Source organism: Camponotus floridanus, unplaced genomic scaffold (genome assembly GCF_003227725.1).
Source record: "Camponotus floridanus strain SB8 unplaced genomic scaffold, Cflo_v7.5 scaffold21, whole genome shotgun sequence".
NCBI classification, from domain to species: Eukaryota; Metazoa; Arthropoda; class Insecta; order Hymenoptera; family Formicidae; genus Camponotus; species Camponotus floridanus.
In genome coordinates this window covers 471,505-499,012 of record NW_020229337.1, presented here as the reverse complement: position 1 = coordinate 499,012, position 27,508 = coordinate 471,505, and the positions used below count along the sequence as shown (strand labels likewise).

The window sequence follows — 27,508 nt, the reverse complement described above, 5'->3', positions numbered from 1 at the left end:
TATTTTTTGTTATATACATTCTAATATTACGACCGGGCCGTTTCTACGCGACACATAACATGCTCGAGAAATGAAATATAAGTCAGAAAAATAATAACAAAATAAACAATACTCTGATTTTTTATATAGTCTTAATAATTTCAATATAACTTTATTTTAATAAAGTATATTTTAGACTATTAGCATAGTAGATAAAATTATAATTATATAATAATTATAATTTTATATATATATATATATATATATATATATATATATGATATATGATATATATATATATATATATATATATATATATATATATGATTTTTTATTAAAGTTAATATCGATATAATTACCTTCCTGTAAATTGTGACTTACATCTCTTTTTCGGGAGCACGTTGAACTATTTTCTCTTTCATCTTTGTCCTAAATTATCTTAGGTATTCCTGATTATTCGATAATAGTAATATTATATGATACAATGTTTTCTTTAAGCTACACTGAAATATTATCTCGAACAATATTTTCTTCGCACGTTTTTCGCTTTCGCTTGTCTCCTATTTTCGTTCGGTAACAAATTAATTATTAAGTCGCGTAACAAAGAATATATTCAAAGTTCTTAAAATCTCTTAACAAAATTACATCTGAAATGATTTATTCTGAATTATCTCCTTAAACTTTCTATTCCGTTCGAAATTACCTCGGAATATAAAATTATCTTGCATTTTAATTATTTGCATTCTAGGTTTATCAAATTTTTCTTTTTCTATTTCTGTATTGAATTCAATCTGATATTGAGTAATGATAAATTCCAAGATTAAAATAGCATAGGCATATTTAAAAAAATGTCAAATGTTATATAACTTTATTTCTATCTTTTTCTTATTTAATATAATTTAAAAAAAATGAATCTTTCTCACAACTCTTAACTTGGAATTCTTTTCTTAAGAACATATGCAATACTTTTAATATTTTTTAACAAAAAATCTTTCTTTTATATAAAATAACTTTAAATATTCAATTTTACGATAATTTGAATGACTTAAATCATATGTTTGAGGAGATAAAGTCAGATTACACAAAAATAGCAAAACGAATTCATTACATATTTACATATTTCAGACGGCATCGGAATGTTTAATCACAGGAACAGTGATAAAGGAACGCATCAAACGCATACTCAATAGTACTCTCTGTATCTCGTATTTTTTAGTTGGAATTTACACGTGCCACCTCATACAACGCAAACATCAGTTGAATCTTATCTTTAGCAATTCTGAAGCTTATCACTTCATATTTACAATTTCTTCGTTGTAAAAGAAAAGCAAGTATAAATTAAATTAATTAAAACAAGTTTATGTTTTTTTGTTAAATTTAAGTCGACCAAATCACTAAAAAAAGCTAAAAAAATGAAAACATATTTTTTTTTGCTATTGCTAAAAAATTAAAATCAATGTTCAATTGAAAATTTTAATACTTAATGAAGCGCTAAATATGAAGTAATAAGTCGGATAGCAGTGGATTCAGAGAGTTTTCATAGGAATAAGTATCGATCGATTGCGATCGGTTGTGTAACGCGAAAGGAAAAGAATATTAATTGTACCGTTTACGAATTTGTCTTCTCTCATCGTGATCCTTTTAGCCGCAAAAAGATGCATTATTCACAGCCCATGCTTTCGCTTGCGCCTAATGCTTAAGTATGCTTGTCCACATATGAACGTGAAGCTTCGCACATGTCTCACTACGTTCTATGACAAGACGTGATATGTTAGTGTATCCTAAGTCTTGACTGCGCTCGCTACCATTTCGCGTATATCCAAGTGGATTTCGATCACACGCATTCAGCAGGTATATATTCACGTTACCTCGAAATGTATAAGTATGTAATTAGAGGCTTACTTTAGGGACAAGCTGTACAAATATCAATATTACTGTTAATCGGGTTTAATTAAATAATTCATGTTTTATTAGCCAAGTGTTCAAAGTTTCTCAATTACTGTTTCAAGTTTATTCTTGTTTTAAGTGATTCTTCGTTTCTCTCCGAGTCTAATTTTTTTTTAAATTAAACGAAAATAGATAACTCATTAAACTAAAATGAAATCTTTATCTGACGTCAATTAGAAATTGCTGTATTTTTGAGATATTGCAACTAAACCTGAAGATCAATCCATATCTATTGGGAGAAAAATACGAGTCTTATTGAAGAATCGTACTTTTCTTCCATGTTGAATTTCTTATATCTTACCTTGAGGCAAACAGGCAACTCTATTTCAATATCTAAGTATACGCGAGCAAAGTGTGCGTATTCCCGCTCATCATCAAACAATTAAGTACCATTTCTTTATTTCATACAGTCGCTCGCGCTCATATTGACCGAGAAATCAATCCCTCACGAATGAAGTCAACCGATAATTTATAGTCCCGTAAAAAAATAAGCTCCAATCGCGCTTCGAGAGCTCGAGTTTAGCTTGAGAACTCGAATTAGCTTGAGAATTTAGAATGCGCTCGGATCAAGATTTAACGAGTGACATATGACCTTGACAAGTAATTTGAAACCTCTCGCGTTACTTCTTGCATGATTAGCCTACAAGAAATTTTATCCGCGACATTATCCTCCCGCTTGTATATTCTTTCATTATGCAATCTAATCCACTCTATCTTAGAATTGTACGGTAGTTCCTCGTTAGCACGGAAGAGTCAGAAGATCATTTCTGTTAACTCTCGCATTAATATTCAAAACGAATTACTGGCTGACTCATTATTATTAACAGACAATCGTACGATTTCCCAGTTCATTGTCCGGGTTACTTTTTTTGTTCGCTAACGAGACTTACTGACAATCGCCTAACGGTGGATAGGATATATAAACCGTAAAAGCGGAAGCTCTCCGAAGTTCCCTCGAGCGACGATAGTTTGCTTTGTGTATATAATATCGTGGCTTGGCTTTAAGAAGGATACTGGAGCTCCCTTATCCTGTCGGCTTCTTCCTCGTATTTTTTCTCTCTCTCTCTCTTTTTCTTTCGTACTATCTTTCGTAGCACACATACATACACACATTCTCTCCTTTGGCACGTCAGCTCGTATGCTATTCTCTACTCGTTCTCTAACCTATTGTCGCGATAAAAAAATATGAGGAATAAAAATATATCACGTAACAACATCCTCCTCCCATGGGAGAAGGGGTGAACTGAGGGCGAGGCCCTTACGCAACGGCGAGATACTCGACAACTCTCATATGAAAGCATCTTTCTCATCTTCGTAACTCTCAGCACTGACGCGTTCTAGCATTGATCTTTGCATATCTTCTACACATTAAACTTCCCGGAATTTTTAATTTTACATTTCTTCCTTAGTAATACAATATACAAATGACATTTCCTCGATTTTATTAATTTTCTCGAGTTCTTAATCAATGGAAAAGATATCAAAGCGATCAATATTCGATAAAATGGATGGCGTAGAATCAATTGAAGATTCTAAGTATAGAGGGGCCATGTGTGTGTGTGCGTGTGTGCGTGTATGTATGTGTATCTGTGTCACATGGCATCTCCCTTAATTAAAAATTACGAAATTTTACAAAACATTTTTCATTGCTCTCACCTTTTTCATTATTCATTCGAACTTTTTTACTTTCGACGAATCGTACTATGCATCAGGTGTGTTATAAACGTCTGTAGCTAGATCAATTAAGGATACAAGTAGCCGATACATTTGGAACCTCGTCTTCTCGTCAATGAATCGACATTTTCAAGAGAAGGACATCACGTTTTTCTCACAAACAAATTTCACGCGAATGAATCTCGTCCTTGATCTTATTCCATCGATGAATGGCAACTCCAGAGACATGCTCGCGAACGATTGTATTGACCTTGTTACGAGGGGTAAACTTGGCGCGTAGGAACCTTCAACCGAGCCAGGGTAGCCATCAGCTGGGCTGAGGCGGCGTCAGTCTCACTAGGAGCCACGTGTACAATTTTGGCTTCCGCTTGTCACTCAGCTCGTACTGCAGGTTGGCTAGCCCGTCAGTGGAAAATCTTTTTTTACCTGTTTTCAGGAACTCGTACCTGTCGTCAAACAATAAGTATTTACTACAATAGTATCCTAACAATAGTATTTACTACAATTATATCCTTGATAAAAGATGAGAGATTTTCTGTGACTCACCTCTTCGGATTGGCCTTCTCTTTCTTGTGCGTGAGCATCTTGTAGCGCGCGACATTCGCTGGATAGCGTGAGATATGCAGGCCATGGGCCTTGATACGATTCGCCATATCGTCGTCCTCGCCACCCCATCCCCAAAAGACGTTGCTGAAGCCGTTTACTAATTGGAAGTGTTCGCGCGACATTGCGGATACGCCGCCAAAGAGATCGGTATAAGGTAATCTGAGGAAGGAATACTTGGGAATATTAAAAACAGATCTTGAAAAAGAAAAAAATTTATCTCATGTCAAATACTGAGAATGTGTGTGTTATATCATTGATCTAAATAATATATTTAAAATTTATATATATAGTTAAATATATTTTATATCTTTATTTATATTTGAGTGATTCAGATGCTAAATGCAAATCCGAAACACGTAAGTATATATAAAAATGATTTATACAATCTGATTGATCTTGAAAATAAACGTAGTTTTCTTGAAAATAAACGAATTCAACGTAGTTTTACTGGTTGATACATTATATTGTTTGTACCTTAAATCTACTAACAATTCCGAATCGAGTTTAGGACTTGTACTTGGCATCTGAACTACTTTAACTATATAAAATTGATTTTACGAAAATGGGAGATAGAATTGTACTTTTACCTGTACTTGAATTTGTCCACCGCGACCGACATGTGCCTGGGCTGTTCGGGACAGGTATATAAATTCCTATCGTCCTCCGGAAGTAGGTCAACATCGTGAAAGATGAAACAGTCGAAAGTTCTTTCTTTCAGAGCCTCCACATAGCCGACGTTCATAAGCATGGCTCGATTAAAGGCTCCGGTACCTGAGAGCAGAACGACATGACTAAATACTATGATACAACTATAATAAAAGTGCATAGTTGTATAATATAGTTTTTTTACAAATAGATACTTAAATCTTTCAAAACAAAAGTAATAAATTATAACAATTAATTTGATATATTTCAGTTCTTTAAATGAAAAAAAAAGGAAAATAATAATCGAGATCTTCTCTTAAGAAAACTTGATTTTTTAATTCCTTTAGAAATTTCAATTATTCTAAATTATATAATTTAAAAAAAATCAATATATTTTAATTAATATATAATTAATTATTATTTATAGTTATTAATATTTACTTCATTTTTGGAAGACAGATATATAAGGAGCAATTAGCAAGCAAATTAGAAATAATTCCCTGCCGAAATATAAAACTTTTTTAATAAATCACAACTAGCCAAAATAACCTGCATTCGTGAATAAAAAAAATTACTAGCCTCTTGAAAAATATTCTATTGTTAATCAAGTTTAACCAAATATTTAACAAAATTTTTTTAATCTATTATAAATTGTCAAAATTGTCCTCGACTGCAAATAATACGCGTATTTTTGAAAAAAACTTTCTTGACAAAATCGATATAACAGACTTGTTTAAAAACCGAAGGAACTCTTTTTTTCTAAGAATAAAACGTGCGATGAAAATTGCTGTAGATTCGAGGCTACTGCTTTGCAAGGCTTGATGAAAGAGAATTGTTTGACGTAAGTCGTCTGGCTCAATTAGAAGTTTCGCATCTTCGCTCGGGTCTTATCTTTGTTCGGGTGCCACGAAGAAAACTAGGTCACATGCAGGGAACACAACTTTGGTAACTTTTTCTCATATTTCCTGCCATGCCGTTTCCATCATCCTGGACTAGGATTCATAATTAAATATTAGAATAGTCTTGAATGCGCAATTAACGGAGACGACTTTATTTTCCAAGTTAATCTACGAGATTATTTCTCTATCTCTCTCTTTCCTTTTCTCTCTCCCCCCTCTCTTTCTGTCATAATAAACTTTAATAAAAATATATCAACTACGAGTATTAATCAATGTTTTCGTTAGCATTTGTTGTCTACGGTAAATTGCACAAAGGAATCGTCAATTGCATGTAGGAAGGAGGAAACGAAAGAGCCTGACATCGTCATCGTCTACCGTTCGTTTATTTGAAAATAATTACGAGACCTGGCGCAGATTCCTTCTCAAAGAACGAAGAGGCAAAGGCTAATGCTCTCAAAGCCATTGGCTGCATCTCTCCCGTCCGTCGTCGATTATTATTGGCTGAATAGACCTCGCGCTCGATCGAATCTCTTGAACGATCGTTATAACACAGAGACACGAGAGGAGAATAAAGGGGGTGAGGAGGAGGCCAAGGACCTCGGCGGAGCATTCGCCAAACATGTGCAAGACGGGGATATAAACAGTCTTGTTTTTCCCGGTCTCGGCGAAAAGTGTCTCGGCGCAAGTTTATTCCAGGTATTTCAGACATTTCTTTATATCGCGTCGGCGACGAAATAAAAAGGGATGCGATAAAAGGAGATGGCGGGGGGAGCGTGGGATGCGGGGGCGATGGGTAGCGATAAAAGGACGCAGGTGCAGCGAACAATTTCGCAACGGGGGTGAAATGGAAATTCATCCGCGCAGGAGCGCGACAGAGACGATTTCGATCTAAAAAATGTAAATGTCGAGCGATCTAATGGTGTTTGTTACGGAGCAGTTCTCTTCCTCTATCTGCGTCGTATCACATTGTTATTCGCATCCTGAAAGAGACGTTGTACAATTATTCTTCTTGACGAAATAGAAATGCAAATGATGGAAGCGACGTGCAGTTTAGCCAAGAAAAAAGAATAGATCATTATACGTTAGCGTTTTTCGTGATAAAATTTTTAATACAGGTTTTTGTGATGCGATGCAGAGTCGCGCGAGCAAGATGAACCTTGATTTAAAAGTAAAGTGATTCGCATTCTCTTAAGCTTGTATATGTTAAAATTGATTTTGAAAAAGATTAATTATAAGCGCGTATCGCTTTAATCAACATCTTCCATCTCGGCTAATTAATTCATTTTTTATTAGATTTCACGCGACTAATTAATTCATTTCTCAGTCGGGAGTCACAATTGATCTGTAATTAAAATGTGATATTTTATTGAATCATTCGCTCATAACACAAGATACGAAACTCCATCGCATTTGTCTTTCGTTTCCGTCGATTCGTATATTTGCGTCGCATAATTATTACATCAAGAGGATGTAATTGTGGCGCAACAATGAAAGGCGACAGATCATTTATTAATGTACCTCGTTCGCAATAGGCTTTTTTCTTGCGATTCTAATAAATACTAATGAAGACCGTCTGAGTGAATACTTTGTCTCGACAGGTACCTTTTCCAACTGGCAACAAGCTCATTTCCATATCCGCTTCCGTGAAGACGTCACTTATTTATTCGTCTAAAAGAATTGTGTCTGTGATATAATATTATGCGCTGCCATGCTTTCAAAGTATGAGAGGGCGTCTGTCTGTATTTCTGACATATATTTAAATTTCTCATCGTATCCCATTTTCCTCTTGTCCAGAATATTATATATATAAATGTAAATAAATATATATATATATATATATATAAATACATACAATTCGAAAAATGAGATATAATGATCACATTATATTGAATAATTTATTATTTAAGAGTTCATTATAACAAAATAGTGAAATTAATTATTCATGAACTTATCATTTGATTGTTAGAATTTTTAGTAATGATGGTAACTTTGCAGAGTAGCAATTAAACCTTTTATATGTACATATATATATATATATATATATATATATATATATATATTATAGTATTCTATATACAATTTGTGACAAAATTCTAGATAGAAATAAATTTATAATTTTACATCGCTTATTCTAATATATATGTGTGTGTAATAAAATTTTATAATCTAACACACAGATACACATATATATTTTATTTTCTAAAATGTTCTCCTATAGAGACACGTAAAATTATAAATAGAATTCTGTCGCAAATTATAGATTATCTAAGATGAGCTTCGACGCCTGGGACTTATCGCTGTCTACTTTTCCCACCATTTCGTTCACGCAAAAAAGGGTCGATTGCATTCTTGATTATAAGTATAGAGCCTAACGAAGATTGCTTCGCGAACGACGGAGAGAGTCAGCGGATTTCCTTGATATCGGGTCCGGACGAACACGTCGTTGTTAATGATTGTATGCGATAATAAGAGTCTCGACGATAGTTACGATAATAAGAGTCCCTCTTAGATGAATGCACGTTCGATGCTTCCGACGTTTCTAGCCGAGCAATATTAATGGGCGGATTCTGTATTGCGCGAGAGAATGCCTGGAGCCACGGCAGGTGCAACTAATTACGTTTGTCCGCGAGAAATGCGTGTCTCGAGAATCTTGTCTCTTTTCCGGTAGCAGACGTTCAATCACGATCAATATCTCAGTTTTGTGAAATGGAAATGCAAGAGAAAAGGGAGAGGACGTTCACGAAGAACGTCCTCTCCCTTTTCTCTTGCATTTCCATTTCACAAAACTGAGATATTGATCGTGATATGATGAGATGATGACATAAACATGAATATTCTATTCAGATTCATAGTATTTAAATTTATTTGTTTAAATCTATTCAAAGCTAAAACATTAATCTAAATTTAATATTAATGTTTAATATTAATGTTTAATATAAATGTTTAATATAAATGTTATATTTATTCAATTTAAAAATTATAATAATAAAATAATATTAAAATATTATCTCATTATTTTAAATAACAGAGTATTAATTATCTTTGAATTATTTGCCTTTACATTATACAACAAGTATTATATTTTATTATATTATAATATAATATCCTTATATACTTTTGTTGTATCATGAAGTAAAAATTCCATCAGAGAATATGTAATAACAAAATATTGAGAAAACGCGCAAGAGATTAACACTTCCGATGGAAACTTCTCTCATTTCTGTAACATCCTCTCCGGACTCTTATCCCGTATCGAGAAATTGATTTTGTTCGGGCTAGAGGAAAGTACGTCATGAATCTAATTTCCTGATCCGTTCGTAGTCGTTCGATCGGGCTTACTGGGAACGACTGTCGCGACTTCGCCGCCGATCCTTTAGATGGTCCCCACGCGAGTCGATCCGATAAATATTCAACGCGGCACTAATTATGCAAAAGCGAAGTATTCAGTGGCTGACTCCGCTTTAATCCCGAGCCGAAGTGCAGAGGAGAGACGAACAGATAGAGAAAGAGTTCGGAATTTGAATTTCTAAATTGTGGCCGAGCGCGACCGTGTCCGACTCATTTGGAACAATTAAAGCTGCGTTAATTCATGCACGCACGCACACGTTAATATACCTTTGACTTTCGTTTGTTACAAATAAATTTTGCAGACTACGATACATTAGAAGATTCGTATACTCGTTCATGTAAACAAAAGCAATTTCGAATAATTTTATGTATTATATAATTTTAATATATTTAATATATATTATTAAAAAATTATATACAAAATTTTATCAAAACAGAGAGAGAGAGAGAGAGAAAGAGAGAGAGAGAGAGGGAGAGAGGAAGAGAGGGAGGGAGAGAGGGGGAGGGAGAGAAGAAAAAATATCTCATGAAATATTTCATATATACATAAAATCGTAATGTATATTTATTGTTTTATATTATTTTAATTTAATTTTTTATTATCTTTTATTTTGTATTATTTCTTATATGCGGTTACGTCTTTATAATTTTGTACATAAAATTTACCGTGTTCAAAATCTCGATTCATTAGTTAATCCTCTTATGCATCGATGCATCGTCTTCTTGACGAATAGTAGTTGGATTAAGCGTTGATTGTAAGCTCAACTTGACGAATGATCGTGACTTTGCACATATATGGATAGTAACGGTATTCGTGCCGCATGCGAACTGCATATGCGATAATCAAGATCCACTGTTCGATTCGTTTTCTAGTGCGATTATGCGGTTAAATTTTCAAGAGATAGCAAACTCATAGATACAGTATTAAAATAATAGTAATCATATAATAGTAATCATATAATTTGAGACATTATAATCTTATATATAAATTTACTTGTCCTAAAATTATATTGGTAAAATTAAATTCGCGTTTGTCATTATATTAAAATGATTCGAAATTCAATCAATAAATTAAATAAATTAAGAGACATAATCTTATGTTCTCGCATGATGTAGATATTTCTATTTTAAGGAAGATAAATAATAACAATATTATTTACAATGTTTTATTGCAATGCTACTTTTGCATTAAATATGAGAGCAACTTTTTCATTACTGACAAATCTGGTTGCCTCTTTATTGGGCAATTTTTCTCTTGTATTCTTCACAATAAGCTTTCTAATTAATATTTAACTTTTTTTTCAAATTCTTAAAATATGAATTGCAGCACTCTTGCACTGAAATCTTGAATTAATTAAATTGATAAAAATATCGCCTAATATACTTTATTATGATAAAGCCTAATATACTTTTTAGATTAAGATTCAAAAATTCATAAATATTATAACTTTGAATTTTCTTGCATATGAATACACTTGTGAGTCGATTGTCTCCTCGATATTACTGCATTGCGGGAAACGCGGGAAAACGACAGTTGGTCTCTCAAATTCCAGGATTAGATAGCACTTAAGCCTGACTTACGTGAGGTCTTCGGGCAAAGCAGCTTGACAGTGAATAACAGTTCGGCGCATTTTCCCAAGCTCGCGCGCAGCAACGGCGAGAATAAATTGTTGCTGTTTCGCCATAATTAATCGTACCGGTGCAGTGAAATATCGTCTTCGTTAAATTATCGAGAATTCATTGCCTGGCGATCTGTCGTAAATTAACGCCATTACAATATAATAGCGATCCGATGGAAATAACTCCACGAAGAATTGAATGAGAGAACTCGGCGAAAAATTTTCCATTCGCATTACAAGGATTACAAGTACAGAGAAGTAACAAAATATAGTACAATTTTTATCAAATTATCATACAGATAATATGGTAGGTTTAACTAAAACTAATGTGTAATGTGTCTGTGGGCTAAGACCATTGTTTTAAGAATCTCAATTTTGTTTTAATCAAACATATTTAATACGTAAAACAAAAATAATTTAAAAAAAAAATAATAGACATATAAAAAAGAATATTAATTAAACGCAAATTTGCCGAACATTATTTTTTACGAATATCAATACAATTATACATTTTTATTCGATGCTTTCTGCCGCGGAGGTTTAATTACGCTAAAAAATAGCGAAACAGTCGTCTCTTCTTTATCCATATCTGTTTGCACACCGAGCAGAGAAATGTGAATAAAATCGGATTTAGGATTTCATCAGGAATTCCGCACTGGAACTTTACAACAGAAATCATATTAAATTGCACCTACATTTTCGAGAAAACGTTTCGAATATACGGCGAAATAGATGTCGGAGGGAATATTGGTTCTGTTAAAATAATTGGAGATCGCTATAAAGTGGCAAACAACGATATTAAATCGATGTAAAAGTTAATTGCAACACGCGACATTAAATGTAAGTAACAATTTAAGATATTTCCTAGGTTTCTTTAAGTAAATTATTGATTAATTATTACAACGTATATTAATTATGTTTTTATTAATATTAATTATTACAATTTTTCGAGAAAAAAATTGTCCAATTTTTAATTATTTTTGCTGAAAAGTGTTTTAAATGTGTGAAAGATATGCCGGTATATTAGAATTAACTTTAATAACGAATTAAACATTAATTAATAACATGTAATAACAATTTTGTAAATTTTAACAATTAATAAAAATTTGTTCATAGTTATAAAACTTTCTCTTTACATGTATATAAATTGAGCATCATATGTACATCAAAGATATGCAGAAGTGTTGCATGAAATAACAAGAAAATTAATCATAGTCATATTTTGACATCTCGCATACGCAGTAAGTAAACAAATTTAGTCAAGCGTTTCGCAATTTTAATGAAGATAAATTGCAAGCCTGCTCTTCTCTTCTCTTCTATTTCACAGCCCTCCAATATCTAAGATAGATAGCATTTTCTAGGGTGACTGAATGGAGAATGATAGATTCTGCATCTTAACCAAAGATATTATTTTCTGGTAATAATCTTCTTAAATTTCTCGAAAATAAGTATTTAATAAATCATTTCAAGATAACAAAAAATAGAACAAATTAGATCAAACTTATATTTGTTACATTCTCAAAATTATAAGAGTATAGTTATAATTTATTAATTGTATAAAAATTTTTTCCATTAATCATTAATAATTTAATAAATAAAATATTTTTGATATTAATTATATATATTCTTAAATTTATTAATTGCAAATATCATTTATATATGTAAATTACAAATATATTATTATTATTATGTATAATTATATATAAAAAATGCGAGAAGAGTTTTAAAATATTCTGTAAGTGTAAAGATTTTCTGTTCACATTTTAGATCAAAATGATTATGATCTTATTATGTCGTAACATTTATCATTCTCGCATTCTTCATTTCTCTCTTTCAAATTACTGCAATCCTGCTGTATAATCATCAGTTTTGAAAGCACGTCATAAAACGCGCGTCGTAAAACAGCTCATAACAGACTTTATAATTAAAATTTTAGGAATGTAATTATGTATACGATACAAGGCCAATGTCAGAGGCAGATGCTTTCGCGGGAACATATCTTCGTCGTTAAGCAAACTAACAGAAATAACTACATCCGCGCGAGATGAATTCAGAGAAATACCCTTAAAAATTTCATTAAAAAATAATCGGCGGAATTACTTCGCGTCGTTTTATTCAAGAGCGCTCACGTTGCCTCGGTCGATCGATTATTCGAGCTGAAGAAAAATGTCAGAGAGAGAAAAAGAGAGGAAAAAAAAGAAAAAGGACCTTTATACAAATTTAATTAAAACTTAAGTCGAGAAGCTTAGAGAGACTCTACGACGGGAACTTTGAAGCAACCTCTTGTGCCCTGTGACTCTTGCACCGCCGACATTCTCCATCCTGTAGTAGGAGGGTCTCCGTTTCGAGAGACAAGCAGGAAAATACGCGGGCAAGAGGAACGTCCGCTAGACGGCAATAAATCGTAGCAAAGCATCGGCTTACACGCACCAACGGTGCTGGCGAAGAGAAGCTCGGGAAAATCGTACGTTTATATTCGCTCCGCGGAAACAAACCGTGTGCTCTGGAAGCTACTATAGGAATAGAACGGAATGCGCACGTCCGTTGTGTCAGCTCGCGAATAAGAATTCACCGTTTCGTCGATACGCTGAAATATCGTCCAAGTAGCAATTTGATTCTTCTTAAATAAAAATTATATCTACGGGGAGATTTATAACTCCACTCTGTAAATTCCAATTTAAATTCTAATTTAAATTTTATTAATTTTTTATAAATTTTCTTTTAAATTTTCTTTTATTTTTCTTTTAATTTAAATTATAAAATAATATTAAAATCGTGCAAAAATTTATAAAATTAATAATATAATATATTTATAATATGCGTGTAAGAATAATTATCGATTTGGCTTTGAAAAATGATGCGGATATGCAAAGGATATGAAAGTATTTCCGATGAATACGAGAAACCGCGGTTTTTCGTATACGAGAAATGCATTTGCGGTAGACAAAAAAATGAGCAATGGTCACGAGTCGACTTACCTTCCTGCTCGATCACGAAGATCTGATACTCAATCTGCTGGCGCAGTAGGATCGGATGCAGATTGTAGAGAAGGGTCTGCAGATGCTGCGGTCGGTCGCGGAATGGAATGATTATGGCTACGCGGTGCCTGGCGACGCAATCCGCGGGTCGACCCCTGCCGCCCGCATTCACCTCCACGAATGACCTCTCCATCTCGGACAACGGTGGCGGTGATTTACTGACGACCATGGGTCCAACTAGAACAAGGAGACAAAGATGAAATGAAATGGAATTTTCAAAAATGTAAAATTTTATTTGTATAGTATATAGAATTGTAAATCCATTTTGTGGCATCGCATTTATAACATTTGTCGTTTGTAACGGAAGTAGTTGTCGTTATTATAATTTTTAACATGAAATAATTATTAATGAATTTTTAGTAAATTTCTATCTGTAATATTTTCAATATCCTTGTTCAATATATCTTTTGACAAATTGCCAAATTTTTATATTTAAAGTTATTACATTAATTAAATTAAAAACTTCCCCATTAGTTTTTTGAACTACTGGATGGAGGGCGAGGAGGGCATTGAATCATTAACTACATGAAAAATCGATTATTAATAAATACTAGAAACATTATGCAGTCCTGAAAGGAGATAACCTGTCAATCGAAACGAATGCGAAATGCATTCCGAGAGATTTCCAATGGAATTCTCTGTAAAGCAGATGTATGCATAATTCAAGCATACAAGGTTCATGTAACCGTATTCGATATTACTTTTTAATTCACCTAAAATACTATTTTCCACTTTCTCTGACATATTAAAAATTTTCAAATACAAATCATCATTTTAATGAGAGAAATATCAACCGCATATCAAATCGCAATTCTATATCATTTTCTCAAACTTACCCAAATTCGGTGGGATGAGAGGACATCGTGGCATGGTCGTGTTATTAGTCGCGTTTGCCACTGGAAGTTCTCGTGCGGTTCCACCGCCGACCAGATTTCTAGTCGGCATAGGTTCGAATCTAGATGAGTTCGACAGGCCCTTGGCCAGTATCGAGAGTATCGTTGTCGAGGACACATTGCCACCCCCGATTAAATTCGGCACCGCAGTTGCTGGGCCGTATATGATCAGGCCGCGCGGATGAGTCCTGTACGAGCGATCCGCGTATCTGTGACAAGTAGAAAAAAGGAACATAAAATACATTAATACGCAAAAGCCTGGAAAATTAAATCTAAAAAAACTACAAACAAATTATGCAACAGATGTCATGTTGTCATTCGCGCGAAAATAGCTATTTATTGTGGTATAATTTTCGTAAACGTGTTAATAAGATTTGCATGATTATCACTCAACTTATTGAAGAATATTTCAATCTTTTTTTTTCGCACATCGGTGTCGTATAATTTGATCTTAAATATTAATGCTAATAGCATTAGAGATTCCAGAATTAATGTTCGCGACAGGGCCAGATTTAAAGGTGTGAAAGCCTTAAGGCAACGAAGAGGTGGAGACCCCTAACCATTTTTAAACTAAAATCAAATAGAAATTTTTACGTTGTTTAAATAATTTATTGTGAAATAATAAGGTCAAGCAATATACATAGACCTTGTAAGTGTTGTATATCATTCGATAGGAAATTTTATCCAAAAATTTGTGTTGTGGAGGCTCCCCTCTTGTGGAGACTCCTGGGTTTCAGCCCCTGTTGCCACTTCTAAATCTGGCTCTGGTCAAATATAAATCATTCGTGACTCTTTATCTATTTTTCGATTATTAAAATGTAATTCAGAGTGTAATTGAGATCGTGCAGTAAAACGATCGAATCGTAAATATAAATATATATTTAACATAATGTGAAGTGATCCTTCAATACATAATCATATAATTAATCTATATCATTTAAAATCTAAATTTCTATACTTTAAAATATTTCACGTATATATTTGTCAAAATACGTAAAATATTTCGAACAGACAATAACACAGTGTTTAGCCTTGACGGCGTATACAATAGCGCGCTAATGTTTACATTCCGCGGTCTTAGTATCATTCACACGGCGACACTCGAGCAAGATAGTGATGCGAAACGATACTCTTCGTATATTATCGAATTTATTATTAATTGGACGATTATCATGATTTTCAATTAGATTAATCTTTCGATTTTATAATTCGTGTTAATATAATATTCATAAAACGGAGCATTTGTAATGAGTAGTGCATGAATTTGAAACTTTATATAAATATCGAACGAAAATAGTACTTCTCTCGTATCTTCTGTTTCTTACGATATGCTAAAAAGTGCGTTTCTCATGTAATTATTCCGTGATCGGGAGTGTCGTGCAAAGTGTCTCGCGATCGTTCCATATATAATTAATTATTATTATTTGTATTTTCGGAAGTGAATGTGAGTGCTACGAAGAAATACTAAAGGACGAAAAAGAGAGAAAAGTGAGAAAAGCATCGAACAACACATACGGAGCAAAGAAATATAAAATGTAAGTCATTTATAAATTAGTTATCATTCATGTTACTTTTAGACATATTGCCTATTCCTTTTTCACCTTTTCGAATTTATTTTTAGATACTTAATTTCATTAGAAAATAGATTTATAAAAATATTAAAATTGAATGTATTTGCATTTAATTTTTATTATATAATTTTCTCATTGTTATTTATTATTTTAACATCTCTGTGAATTAGATTCCAATTTTCCTTTATTAAAGAAAATGGTCGTGTACCTAATCTTTTATTCAATAATATTTATATAAGTAGACATTACAATGAGAAAAAAAATTTTTATTTCAACTAAATGCTTAACATACTTATTTGATACATGACGTAAAAATCGGAAACGCTATAATAATTACATTATTGAATGATATAATCAATCCCACACACAAATTATATAAAATTATATATAATATAAATTTCTCTTTCTCTTTCATATATATAAATTATATTATATTATAAATTTATATAATGCAACCCCCCACGGGTACACCTTGACGCGGTGGGGTGGCTCAGTACTTGGATGGTGCCTTGAGGTTTATTTTAAATTTTTTTATTTAGGATAAATCTCAAGGAGCCTGAAGGGGAAGCTAAGTACCCAGCATATCATTGCCACGAGTCACACAATGGCTCATATGTGGCACGCGCATTTCATGCATTGGACGCATTGCGTCGTCGACTTTCCGTCGTCGGTGCTGTCAACGTGTCGCGGACGGCGGTGTCTCGTTACCGCGTTTAGCTTTCTCGCGTTATCGCGTTTTCGCGCTTCCACGTTGGACTTTTCGTATAAAAATCCCAATTTCATTATTGTCATGAGTCTCTACTTCCGATGTCAATTAACTAGGATTTCGAGTTTGCATACGTTGCGCTATGCAACGTACACTCGTACTTCGTGCTCCGTCAAGTGATTCGATCCGAATTGATTAGAACTCGATCGATTATTCGGAATGGTCATCAATAGGTTCCTTCTCTTTGCTCGTCTATAGCCACACGCATTGCGTGTGTTAACCTGTCGAGAAGTCGAGTGGATTCCCCTAGGTACGATTTTCGCTCGGTAAAAGAGGTTGCCTCCTCATTTTCTAAATTGCTGATTGCTAGCATTTAAAAAATGTGGGTATCCTCTTCTTTTGCCGTCCACTAGCCTGGTGTAGCATATAGTAACCGCGGGAGGCATAATATGTCCGGAGCACCTGAAATCGTGCTTAGCGGATCCAGGTTCGATACGAGATAGGATAATTATGCGCGAAACAAAGTTGGTGAACTTCATTTTCCTCTACTTCCGTCAATCGTTTCGTCTTCTTTCCGATTTGGACTTAATCTTTGCTTGTTGTATCGTTGCATTTCTGATCTGTTGACTCGAAGCTGATTCTCATAAATGAAATGGGACTTTCGTTCGTATCGAAACCGGGAGTGTCGTTCAAAGTATGTACATATTAAGTATATACATCGCGCGACTAAATAGAAAATTTTTTATCATACCGAAATAGTGCGGGAAGCACTTAGTATCGCGCGTAAAAGTGCGAAAATAGCGATAAAAATATCGCTCGTGAGTGCGGGAGTGTCGTAAAGTATCGCGCGTCCAAGACTGAGAGGAGGAGGAGGCCTAGGAGAGGCATCGGGCTCCGGCAGAGCAACCTTTTCGTAAGTAATTTATTTATTTGTAATTGTATATTAAATATTAAATATATTTATTATAATTTAAATTAAACAATTAATCGCGTAATTTGATTTTTTATTTATATAATTTAAATAAGAGAGAATTTTGAAGAAAAATATTTTTATATAAAATCTATAATTTTATAAAATTAGCTATATATAAGCTTTTATAAAGTATTAGAGAATTATTAGTAATGTTTTTTTCTAAAATTTGTAGAATTATTTTATTAATATGCTATTATTATATGTATTGAATGTAAGATTCAATACATGTAATAACTTTTGAAATATTAATTATTTGAATGTTATTACAATTTAAATCTTCTATTTGTTATAGATCAACCTAACAATCCTGATGATCTGAGAGGAGGCGCAGGCCTAGGAAAGGCATCCTGCATCGACGGAACAACCTGATGGTGAGTACTATTTATATTATTTATTTATATTAATTATTATATCGCGTACATGTACTAATTTGAGTCATTTATTTGAATGATGAAACAAGAAAGATTCAAAGAAAAAAGGTTGTATGTAAATAATCCTATAAAACTTTCTATTTAAAAAAATAGGTTTTCAGAATTTAAAAAATTATTTCATATTTATTTATTTGTTTATTATTGCACATATCGGATATAAAATTCGGTGCGTACAATAATAATTAAATATAATAAAAGATTAATTATTTTAAGAGCTGCTAATTATATGAATTATATATTTGTATGTTACAGACAACGTAGCTTCAATATTGACAACTCCGTTGTTGCGCATCAGTGTCGGTGAGTGAAAAACTTTTATTTAATTTTAAGGTAACGGATTTGTGTAGAGCTTGTAGATGTAGACTGTAGATTGTAGATTGTAGGTCCGTTACCTTAAAATGGATGGGCTATAGAACAAATTAAATATAATTTTTTGAAGTTTTTTTTCAATATACATTAAAGCTTATTAAAAATGCAAAATTGAAATATTAATTACAGGAAAATTTCATTTTTTTTATTAATTTTACATTATAATCAATTATTTATTTTATTTAAAATAAATAATATACATAAATGCAAAACATAAAGAACATACTAGTAATTTTATTTTTTAATACTATATAATAATTTACTTTTATAATGCATACTGATATTATTTTAATTTTTTATAGTCCATCATTTTTATGTAGTGTAACATATTAAGAAACTTTGCTTTAATTGATATAAATCTAAGTAAGTTATCAATCTATTGAATCATATATAATGTTTAGAAAGATCAATGAATGATACTATAGAGTGAAAATATAGTAGAAAATGTATAAATAATGTGGAATTAATTTATTTTATCGTAAATCTTTATTATAAATTTTTTGTTATAAATAATATTATATATTGTAAAAATTGCAATCATTTAATTTTGATTAACTTAACACTATATAGCATTATATTAATTAAAGCAAAGTTATATTAAAACGATAACAAACGGTCATAATATTATAACTGTAAATAAGCGTAAAATTATTCTCATGTATCGGTGAAAATAAGTAGCCGGCAACGGAAGAAGTTTTTCTCCTTCATTGACCTATGATATAGGTCAAAGCTATACTTTATCCTTGGCTAAAAATAGCCAAATGCTTGGATATTCGAAAAGTAAGTTAATCTAAAAACGTGTAATGGCACATAATAAACGCGTAAATTAAACGGATAAAATAAACGGGTACGCATAAAATAAATAATAACATATAAAAATAAACTCAGAAACTCGCGAAAAAAGAAACACTGCGTTCATGTAATAAAATCCTAATTTCTATTTTCCAAATCTCAAAAAATCGCATATTTCCGCTGGTTTAATTTGCAGAGCAATTAGGGCTGTTAGGATCATTGAAATTATTAGGATCGTTGTTAGGATCCCTTAGTAGGATTGTTAAGGTTGTAAGGCCGGTATTCATACAATCTGTTCTTATATTTAATAATCTTAAATATGATCTTCGATAGTCTTAAGATTTTGTTTAGCTAATGAAAAAAATATTTCCAAATTTTACTTAAAACGATCTTAAATATAAAAATAAATATGAACACCGGCTATAATTACTGGTAGGATCACCCATGTCGGACAGATCGAAGGCGAAGAGTCAAACTAAGAGAGATACCGTAGTTATAATTATTATATTAATATTTTTGAATGAGATGGAAGGAAAGAATGATCGAGAAAATAGAGAAAAGTGGCTTCAGTGATTTAAACATCTTTTAGCCGGATTTAAAGATGTGGAGGCCCTGGGGCAACGAAGAGATGGAGACCCCTAACCATTTTTGAACCAAAATCAAATAGAAATTTTTACGTTGTTTAAATAATTTATTACGAAATAACAAAGTCAAGCAATATACATAGACCTGTATCAAGCGCACCTGTAAGTGTTGTATACTATTCGATAGGAAATTTTACCCAAAAATTTGTGTTGTGGAGGCCCCTGTTACCCCTCTTCCCCTAAATCCATCCGGCCCTGGTTCGCGAGAGATATCACCTTGCACACAACGCGTATACACATCCGGGAGCCAATTATCTATCGATTGCGGCGCAGCAGCTATTACGAAGCTGACTATACAATGTCTTCCATAATCGAGGCAGCTGTCCGGCGATTACAGGTCTGATCGACCTAATCACGACTACGATTCGTCTTGAAGAACGCATTGATCAGGTGCTACAATAATGTTGTCACATTCCAACTAATTCGAATAGATTCAATTATATTTGTAATTCTGTATAGAAGATTGCGTGATACACAGGATATTAGGTGCGTTTGATCTTATTGTTAGAAAGAATTCCCTTCAATTCTTTAAACATATTTTTTTACTTTATTTATATTTAGAAAAAATAATAAAAAATAAATATAAATATAAAATGCATTCACATAAAAGAAAAAATAAATATAAAATGCATTCACATAAAAGTATCTTCTCTTTTTTATTAGATGTATTATTTTGGCATATAAATTATATATGACTCGAGAAATTTTATGTGAAGCAAAATAGAAAAACATTATATACGTACATATTTCTCAAATCATGAATAGTTTATATATAATTTATGTCAAGTATAACAAATATTATATTTTTCAAATTTTTTTCTACTTTATAAAGCTCTCACTTTACTTATTCAAAATTTTCCCTAAAGTATAAAAAATTGTAATTATTTACTGATGAAAGCTAACTGAAAAATGTTTAATATCTATTTTAAAGTGTAACTTATGGTGGTGTCGCTAAACTTTTACAGCCAAACTCTATTGAAATTTAAATAAAATATTCGACTAAAATAAAAAGATATTTATAAAAGATTAAATAAGGATAAGATATATCTATAAGATATATCTATTAAACCGTAATTAATGTAATCGCGTTAATCCATCAAGAGAAGCCAGATTACATGAAGCTAACGTCATTAAAGTTGTATTAAAATCGTTAATGAAAAATCAGAATGACGATGATACATCCTGCGAAATGATTTGCTCGCAGAATCTCGGAATTAAATCGGATGCTGACCTATCCAACTCGTTTCCTTCGTTCATCTTGCAAAAATTTCTCGACCTATCTCGACGTAGAGACTTTTCAGGAAATTTGATGCAGCGGCATAGTCTCGAACTTTAAAAGCGATTTTCTCATGCCACGGACGTTTAGTGCCCTTTTACACTAGTTTCTTTCCTCAATTTTGGGTCTAGAAACTTTATTTAAGGAATCTTAAAACCTCTAAGAGAAAAAGAAAGAGAGAAAGAGAGACGTTAAAACCTTCAAAATTAAGATTAAAACAAATTAGATTTGTTAAAATTCTTCCTTTCTCTCTCTCTTAAAAAGAAATTAATATTACATTTAAAATAAAGCTATTTCAATTTATATAAAATATAAAATATATTAAAGTCGATTATAAAATATATTAGAGAAATTTAAAACATTATTTTTTTCATTTATAAATTATATTTTCCAAAAGAAAGAATTCTCTCTTTTTTCTTCTCATTTATTAATCATCATCAGAAAGTTAGACCGATTTTTTCAGCAAATTGTCCCGATTTTTTTCTTCTATCATGAACCTTAAAATCGGAAATCGATATCTCGATGTGAACGCGGTGAAATTCCGACAGTATATAAGCCCTTCCCATCGCTATTCCTGCATTTTAATTCACTTAAGGTTTACGACGAACGCGAAGGACGCGGCAAGAGATTACGACGGACTTAATACGTAGATCTCCTAACGTAGGACCTCCTACTCTCATTTACTTCCTGCCTCTCTTCTCGCGAGAGAGCATCAGCGAGTTTCCCGAGTTTACGATTCGGTCCGCTTGCAGTTGCAATTTCCGGAACCGCCGCCGGCCACCACTGCGACTGCAGTCCGTGATCTAACATCCCTCTCCTTCTCCTCCCTTCTTCCTTCAGGCACTGGCACATACTGGGAATTTGTGCAAAATCACGAGAATCACAGAACGATGTGGATGTCAGTGACAAAGATCGCGATAAGATAAATGCAAAATCAAACGCACGGTGCTACGATTTTAATATATTAAAATTTTAATGTAAGAAAAAAAAGATGACATACAATACTCCCTTATGATAAATATATCATATGTAAAATTAAAAAAAAAAACTTTCAGTCTAATGAAACTTGAAATATTGTGAGATGATTTTTCGAGAAAAGAATATTTTCGAAATGCAATAATATAAAAATAATTAAAATATTCACATTCATGTATATGTGTTACAATATTAGAATATAACTATACTATAAGTAATATTAGAATAACTATACTATATGTAATTACAATATTAGAATATAACTATATACACTAAAATAAAATTATAAAATATATAAAATACATAAAAATAAAATAACGTAAGAGTAGAAAATTATATTACTTACTCTGATTTAATAATAAAGATTGATTTTCATATCTAAAAGAAAAAAGAATTGTATATCATATCTAAAAGAGAAAAGAATTGTATATCATAAGAAATCGCAGATATGCCAGATTGATTTTCTATCTATGATAAAATAGCATTTCATGATTAATAGCGATAAAAACGACGGTCGTTCGCGTTATTTGTTTTAATCATTTTTGCCACGAAGTAATCTTGTGTTCGGCGAAGAAATTGGTAAATCATTATTTGTTCATTATTCGCAATATGATTATATAAAAGCCGAAGTTAGGAGCTGTCATGTGAATCGATTCTCACGAAGCATTTTGCGAGAAGAACCGACGCGAAGATGCAGCATGTATATGCGCTGAACAGGCGGATTTTATCTGCATACTACATTTTCTACGCCAACGGCAAGTCTGTTTACAAAGATTTTTGCAACCAAGATGGAATTATTTCCGCGTATACCGCGATTTCGTGACGAAAAGATTTACAATCTAGTGGAAAGCTGTACGCTACGCATAAAATTCTTTTTGAAGGAATTTCTAAAAATGTATTATAGAGTTAATGTACGTTAAAATAAAATGTAAAATCAAATAAACCTAAATAAATTAAAAAGTTAAATAAATTAAATAAAAATAAATAAATTAATAAATTTAATTAATTAATTAAAAAATTTCGTTCAATTGTTTATAAAAATATTTTTCTCGTTTATTCATATTTCAAGTATGTAGTGAAATTTAATTTTTCGGACAAAAACGGTTTCTAAAAAATAAAAATATTAAAATCTAAATTTTTTAAAATTGTTTTTTATTTGGAATCTTTTTCTATTTTCTCCTGCCATTAATCTCAGGCAATGATTATGCTTCAAATGCCATACTAATAAGTAAATCCATAAGAATTTCACAGATAAATGTCTCTCCATTCCAGTTACGAGGTAGTTTCGATGCCTCATGATATTTCGAGAAGCTGGAGAACGCCAGTATTGAGCGTCGTCTCAAATTTAATTAAATTCGCGTACCGCTTGGTACATCCGTTTGTGGATCAGACAAACTCGTCTAGAAGCGTATATATAGAGGTATGAGTAAAAGCGACGCAGTTAACGATTTACCTGATTACGAAACTTAAGGGAATTCGATGCTTGAGACGACAGCGACGAAGCTTGCGTTGATAAATGATCGAAAGGACAACTAAAAAATCGCCTATACAAAATCTCACTGAATGATAAATTTGAAACCGTCAAGAAAAATACCTAGTATGAAAATAATTAATGAAACAATATAATTACAAGATTAATTATAAGATAAAATAAAATTATAAAAACAAAATATCGCGAAATAAAATTATACAAAATATTCACTGTGACTTTAAATTTCGATTTTAATTCTATATATCTAAGGAAAAATTGTATATAAAAAATGTATATAAAAAATTGTAGATATATCATAAACAGATATCGATAACAGATAATCGATATTCGATTTCTGTGATTTTAAATTTCAATTTTAATTCTATATATCTAAGGAAAAATTGTATATAAAAAATTGTAGATATATCGTAAACAGATATCGATAACAGATAATCGATATTCCATTTTTTATCTATATAACATCTCGCGATAACAAAAAAATAAATAATTTATCTCTTATCTCTATTTTTAATTTCTTTAAAGTAATGATCACGTTTAAAAAAAAATTTAATTCACTTCTCTGTCTCTTTCTTAGCAATTCATAGAATAAAGGAATATAAGAGAAAATTCTTTAATTTATATATAAAATTTTTGCAATTATGTTTGAATATATATTAATTTAATGTTAAAATATTAAATTAATAGATATTAAGAGATTAAAAAGTGAAATATTAAGAGAGATGTATACTTGAACAGAATTCTCATTTTACTACAATTTATTAATCCGAAAATTAGCAAAATACAAGGATTTTGAAAAGAGACTTTAAAATTGATTTTGAAATTACTATATAATACAATATTCAATATAAAAGACCCAAAATAATGATAATAGATAAGAACTTATCAAATAAACTGTGTGCAAAGATCTATTATAAAATATACAATATATTAATATTCTTTTATTTGGAATTTAAAGAAAGTGACTTCCTCGTTATACGTTAATGAAACAAAGATGGTAGTTGGGATTAAGTTGAGAACAGGACGTGGTGATATAATACATCGATCGTGAAGACACGTATCGATGTGCCCACGCAATCATAAGGGAGTTCCGATTCTACCTGAAATTCAACGGAATTCCCGCCACGTCCGGAACGGCATAAATCTGACGTGACTCATCCGGGTTGTCGATACTAGGATCGGCTGCGTGCACCATCCGGAAATACTTTGTCGGCTATGCAGCAGGATCGGAATCCACGAAGTTCTTTCCGCTCGCGAAAGATATCCTCGCGATGGCGGACACGCGAAAAGCGGCGCGGAAAGCTCGGCGAAGCTCGGCGAAGCTCGCCGATATGTAGAGATATTTTTCAACGTACGTGACAGGGCTTTTAAAAGCGGTGCGTGATCGACACGACTGGTTATCGCCTGGTGACGAGAAACGACTGGAATTTTCGGAATGGACGCCCAAGAATGGAGACGTGTGATGACTAACAGCGAAACACAGTACTATACTGCCTCTTGTTTCGTTGTAACAAAAAGTATATTATATAATTGTCTATAATTTAGTATAATGTAAAAATTATGATAATAATTTATTTTACATAAAATTTGCTTATTAAAAAATCTTTTAACATATTTATCAATGAATATATTTATCTTTTCTTTTATATATTTATCAATGAATAATCGAGGTAAAATTATTATTGAGTAATTATTTATCAAATTATAATTAAACTTTAGATATCTCGATAGGAATTAAGCTTGTCTTATTAATTATAAAATATTTGTTGACAAAGATTTAAAAAATTTTAGCACGTGACAAATTCCCATCAAACTTTCCTAAGAAAATAAGTCGTCAATCGAGATGTTCTTTCAAGGCGCTTACGATTGACAAGATATCCGATAAAAACGGAACAAAGTCTTCGATAAAATCTATCACGTATTGGATAAAGTTTTCCGTTTTTATTGGATAATTTCGATTTCTAATCAGAGAGATTGAGGCAAGAAGCGAAGGAATTTTGTGTGACGATGATGTAGCTTTAATGTTGAAACGACGTAGGAAGGAAGGAAGAAAGAAAGGAAGGATTATAGAACCAGAAGGTCTTCTTCGAAACGCCTTGAGGTCGTCCAAAAACGACGAAATTTTCCATCGATCAGGAACATCGCGGACGAAAGTGTCCGTTAAAAGTTTGAGAAGACTGCATAGTCGAACTCGTTGCAAAGTAGAGTTTCAGGCAAGAGTAAGGGCATAACAATAAGGGTGAAGAAAGAAAACAATGTTTCTGAGTATGTCAAGTGAAGTTTAAGTACACGTTATAATTTTTTATACGCACACATCACACAATCTCTTTTTTTAATTTAAAATAATTTAAAATATATAATTTTATAAGCATATATATTTTTTATAAAATATTATTCTGCAAATTTTGCTTATCAAAGAGAAATAAGAGGAATGACGATAATAATTCGTCGATGGCAATGAGTCAATGTTCGTGATATCATTCACGATCTACGTCAAACAAATAATTTGCGACGTAATAGGGTCAATAGGAGCTAATAAAACGTTGAACTCAATATCACAAGAGAAGCGTCACAAAGAAAGTACATATCTTTCTTAAACATTTTACGGAACATTTTACGAACGGAGTTTTATGAAGATGAGAGTTTCTAATCTAATCTAATTTAATTCGAAAAAGATCTCTTAATTATTTTACAAATGAAAAGTTAAACGTTGATTTTAATTGAATCTTTCGAAAAATCTATCATATCTGTCAATAACGAGCACGATATAAATGCTAACGTATTTGCAATTTTCATTTAGATCCAAACGTGATGGAACTCTAAAATGTCGCATCTCGAAGAAAAGTCACGTAGAGGGATATGTCTGATCCGATATATGATATTCTTCGATGGCGACATAACAGGAACGATCGAGAGATAGTTAAATCCGATGTCATGAAACTATACGTTTGCGTAACTCGGTTAGAAATTTATTCCGGGGAATATTCTTCCGGGTGTGGTTCCCGGAGTATTTGCGTTCGATGCAACTATGAGGAAAAGTATAATATATTAATACTTGAGAGTGACGTAATCCATCTTGGATATCGAAAGTATCAAATTTATTTCGTCGAGAAAAATCGATCGATCGAGGAATAATAAAAATGGATATCCATGGAATATCCTGTGTAGCTCGCAACACGTAGCCAATGTCCATATATGCGGACATATAAACACGTTCTGCTAATAATTCATAATACTCGAGTACTCAGGCTCGCTGAAAGGTCGAGACATGCATTTACGTTGTCGGATTATCTAACGCAGAGGTTCTCAAACTCGCGGAGTAAATTTACATCAATATTTTAAAAAAATTTAATTGAATTTATTTGAATTCTCTTGTTTAATTTTAATTATAAATACATATGCAGATTTTTTATAAGTTTACAAAAACTATTTTGAAAATATAAAATTGAAAATAAATATATAAATCTTACTTTATTTTATTAAATAAATGTAGCCATTTAAATGTGTACACCTCGTCTTTGCCATTAAACTGATTCGATAAGATTGCATCGGATAGATGGTGTAATAACATATCTCGCTAATGCGATATCGCACCAAACATCTCACGACTTGATTTGTAACAGCGACAGCACTC

The 27,508-nt window shown here is 32.0% G+C and overlaps 1 protein-coding gene across 8 annotated transcripts in view; it reads right to left on the bottom strand.

Annotated features, from left to right (window-relative positions):
* Positions 1-1,369: 1,369 nt before the first annotated feature.
* Positions 1,370-27,508, bottom strand: part of LOC105253066 (beta-1,4-N-acetylgalactosaminyltransferase bre-4) — a 106,350-nt gene continuing 80,211 nt past the window's right edge. For all 8 annotated transcript variants that reach the window (XM_011260838.2, XM_011260841.2, XM_011260842.3 and 5 more), the window contains 5 exons: positions 14,592-14,857; positions 13,696-13,932; positions 4,794-4,977; positions 4,147-4,365; positions 1,370-4,046 (listed from right to left, as the gene is read on the bottom strand). In XM_011260838.2, coding sequence (XP_011259140.1) covers positions 3,908-4,046; positions 4,147-4,365; positions 4,794-4,977; positions 13,696-13,932; positions 14,592-14,857 — 1,045 coding nt within the window. In that variant the 3' untranslated portion in view covers positions 1,370-3,907. The remainder of the gene's footprint in view (positions 4,047-4,146; positions 4,366-4,793; positions 4,978-13,695; positions 13,933-14,591; positions 14,858-27,508) is intronic.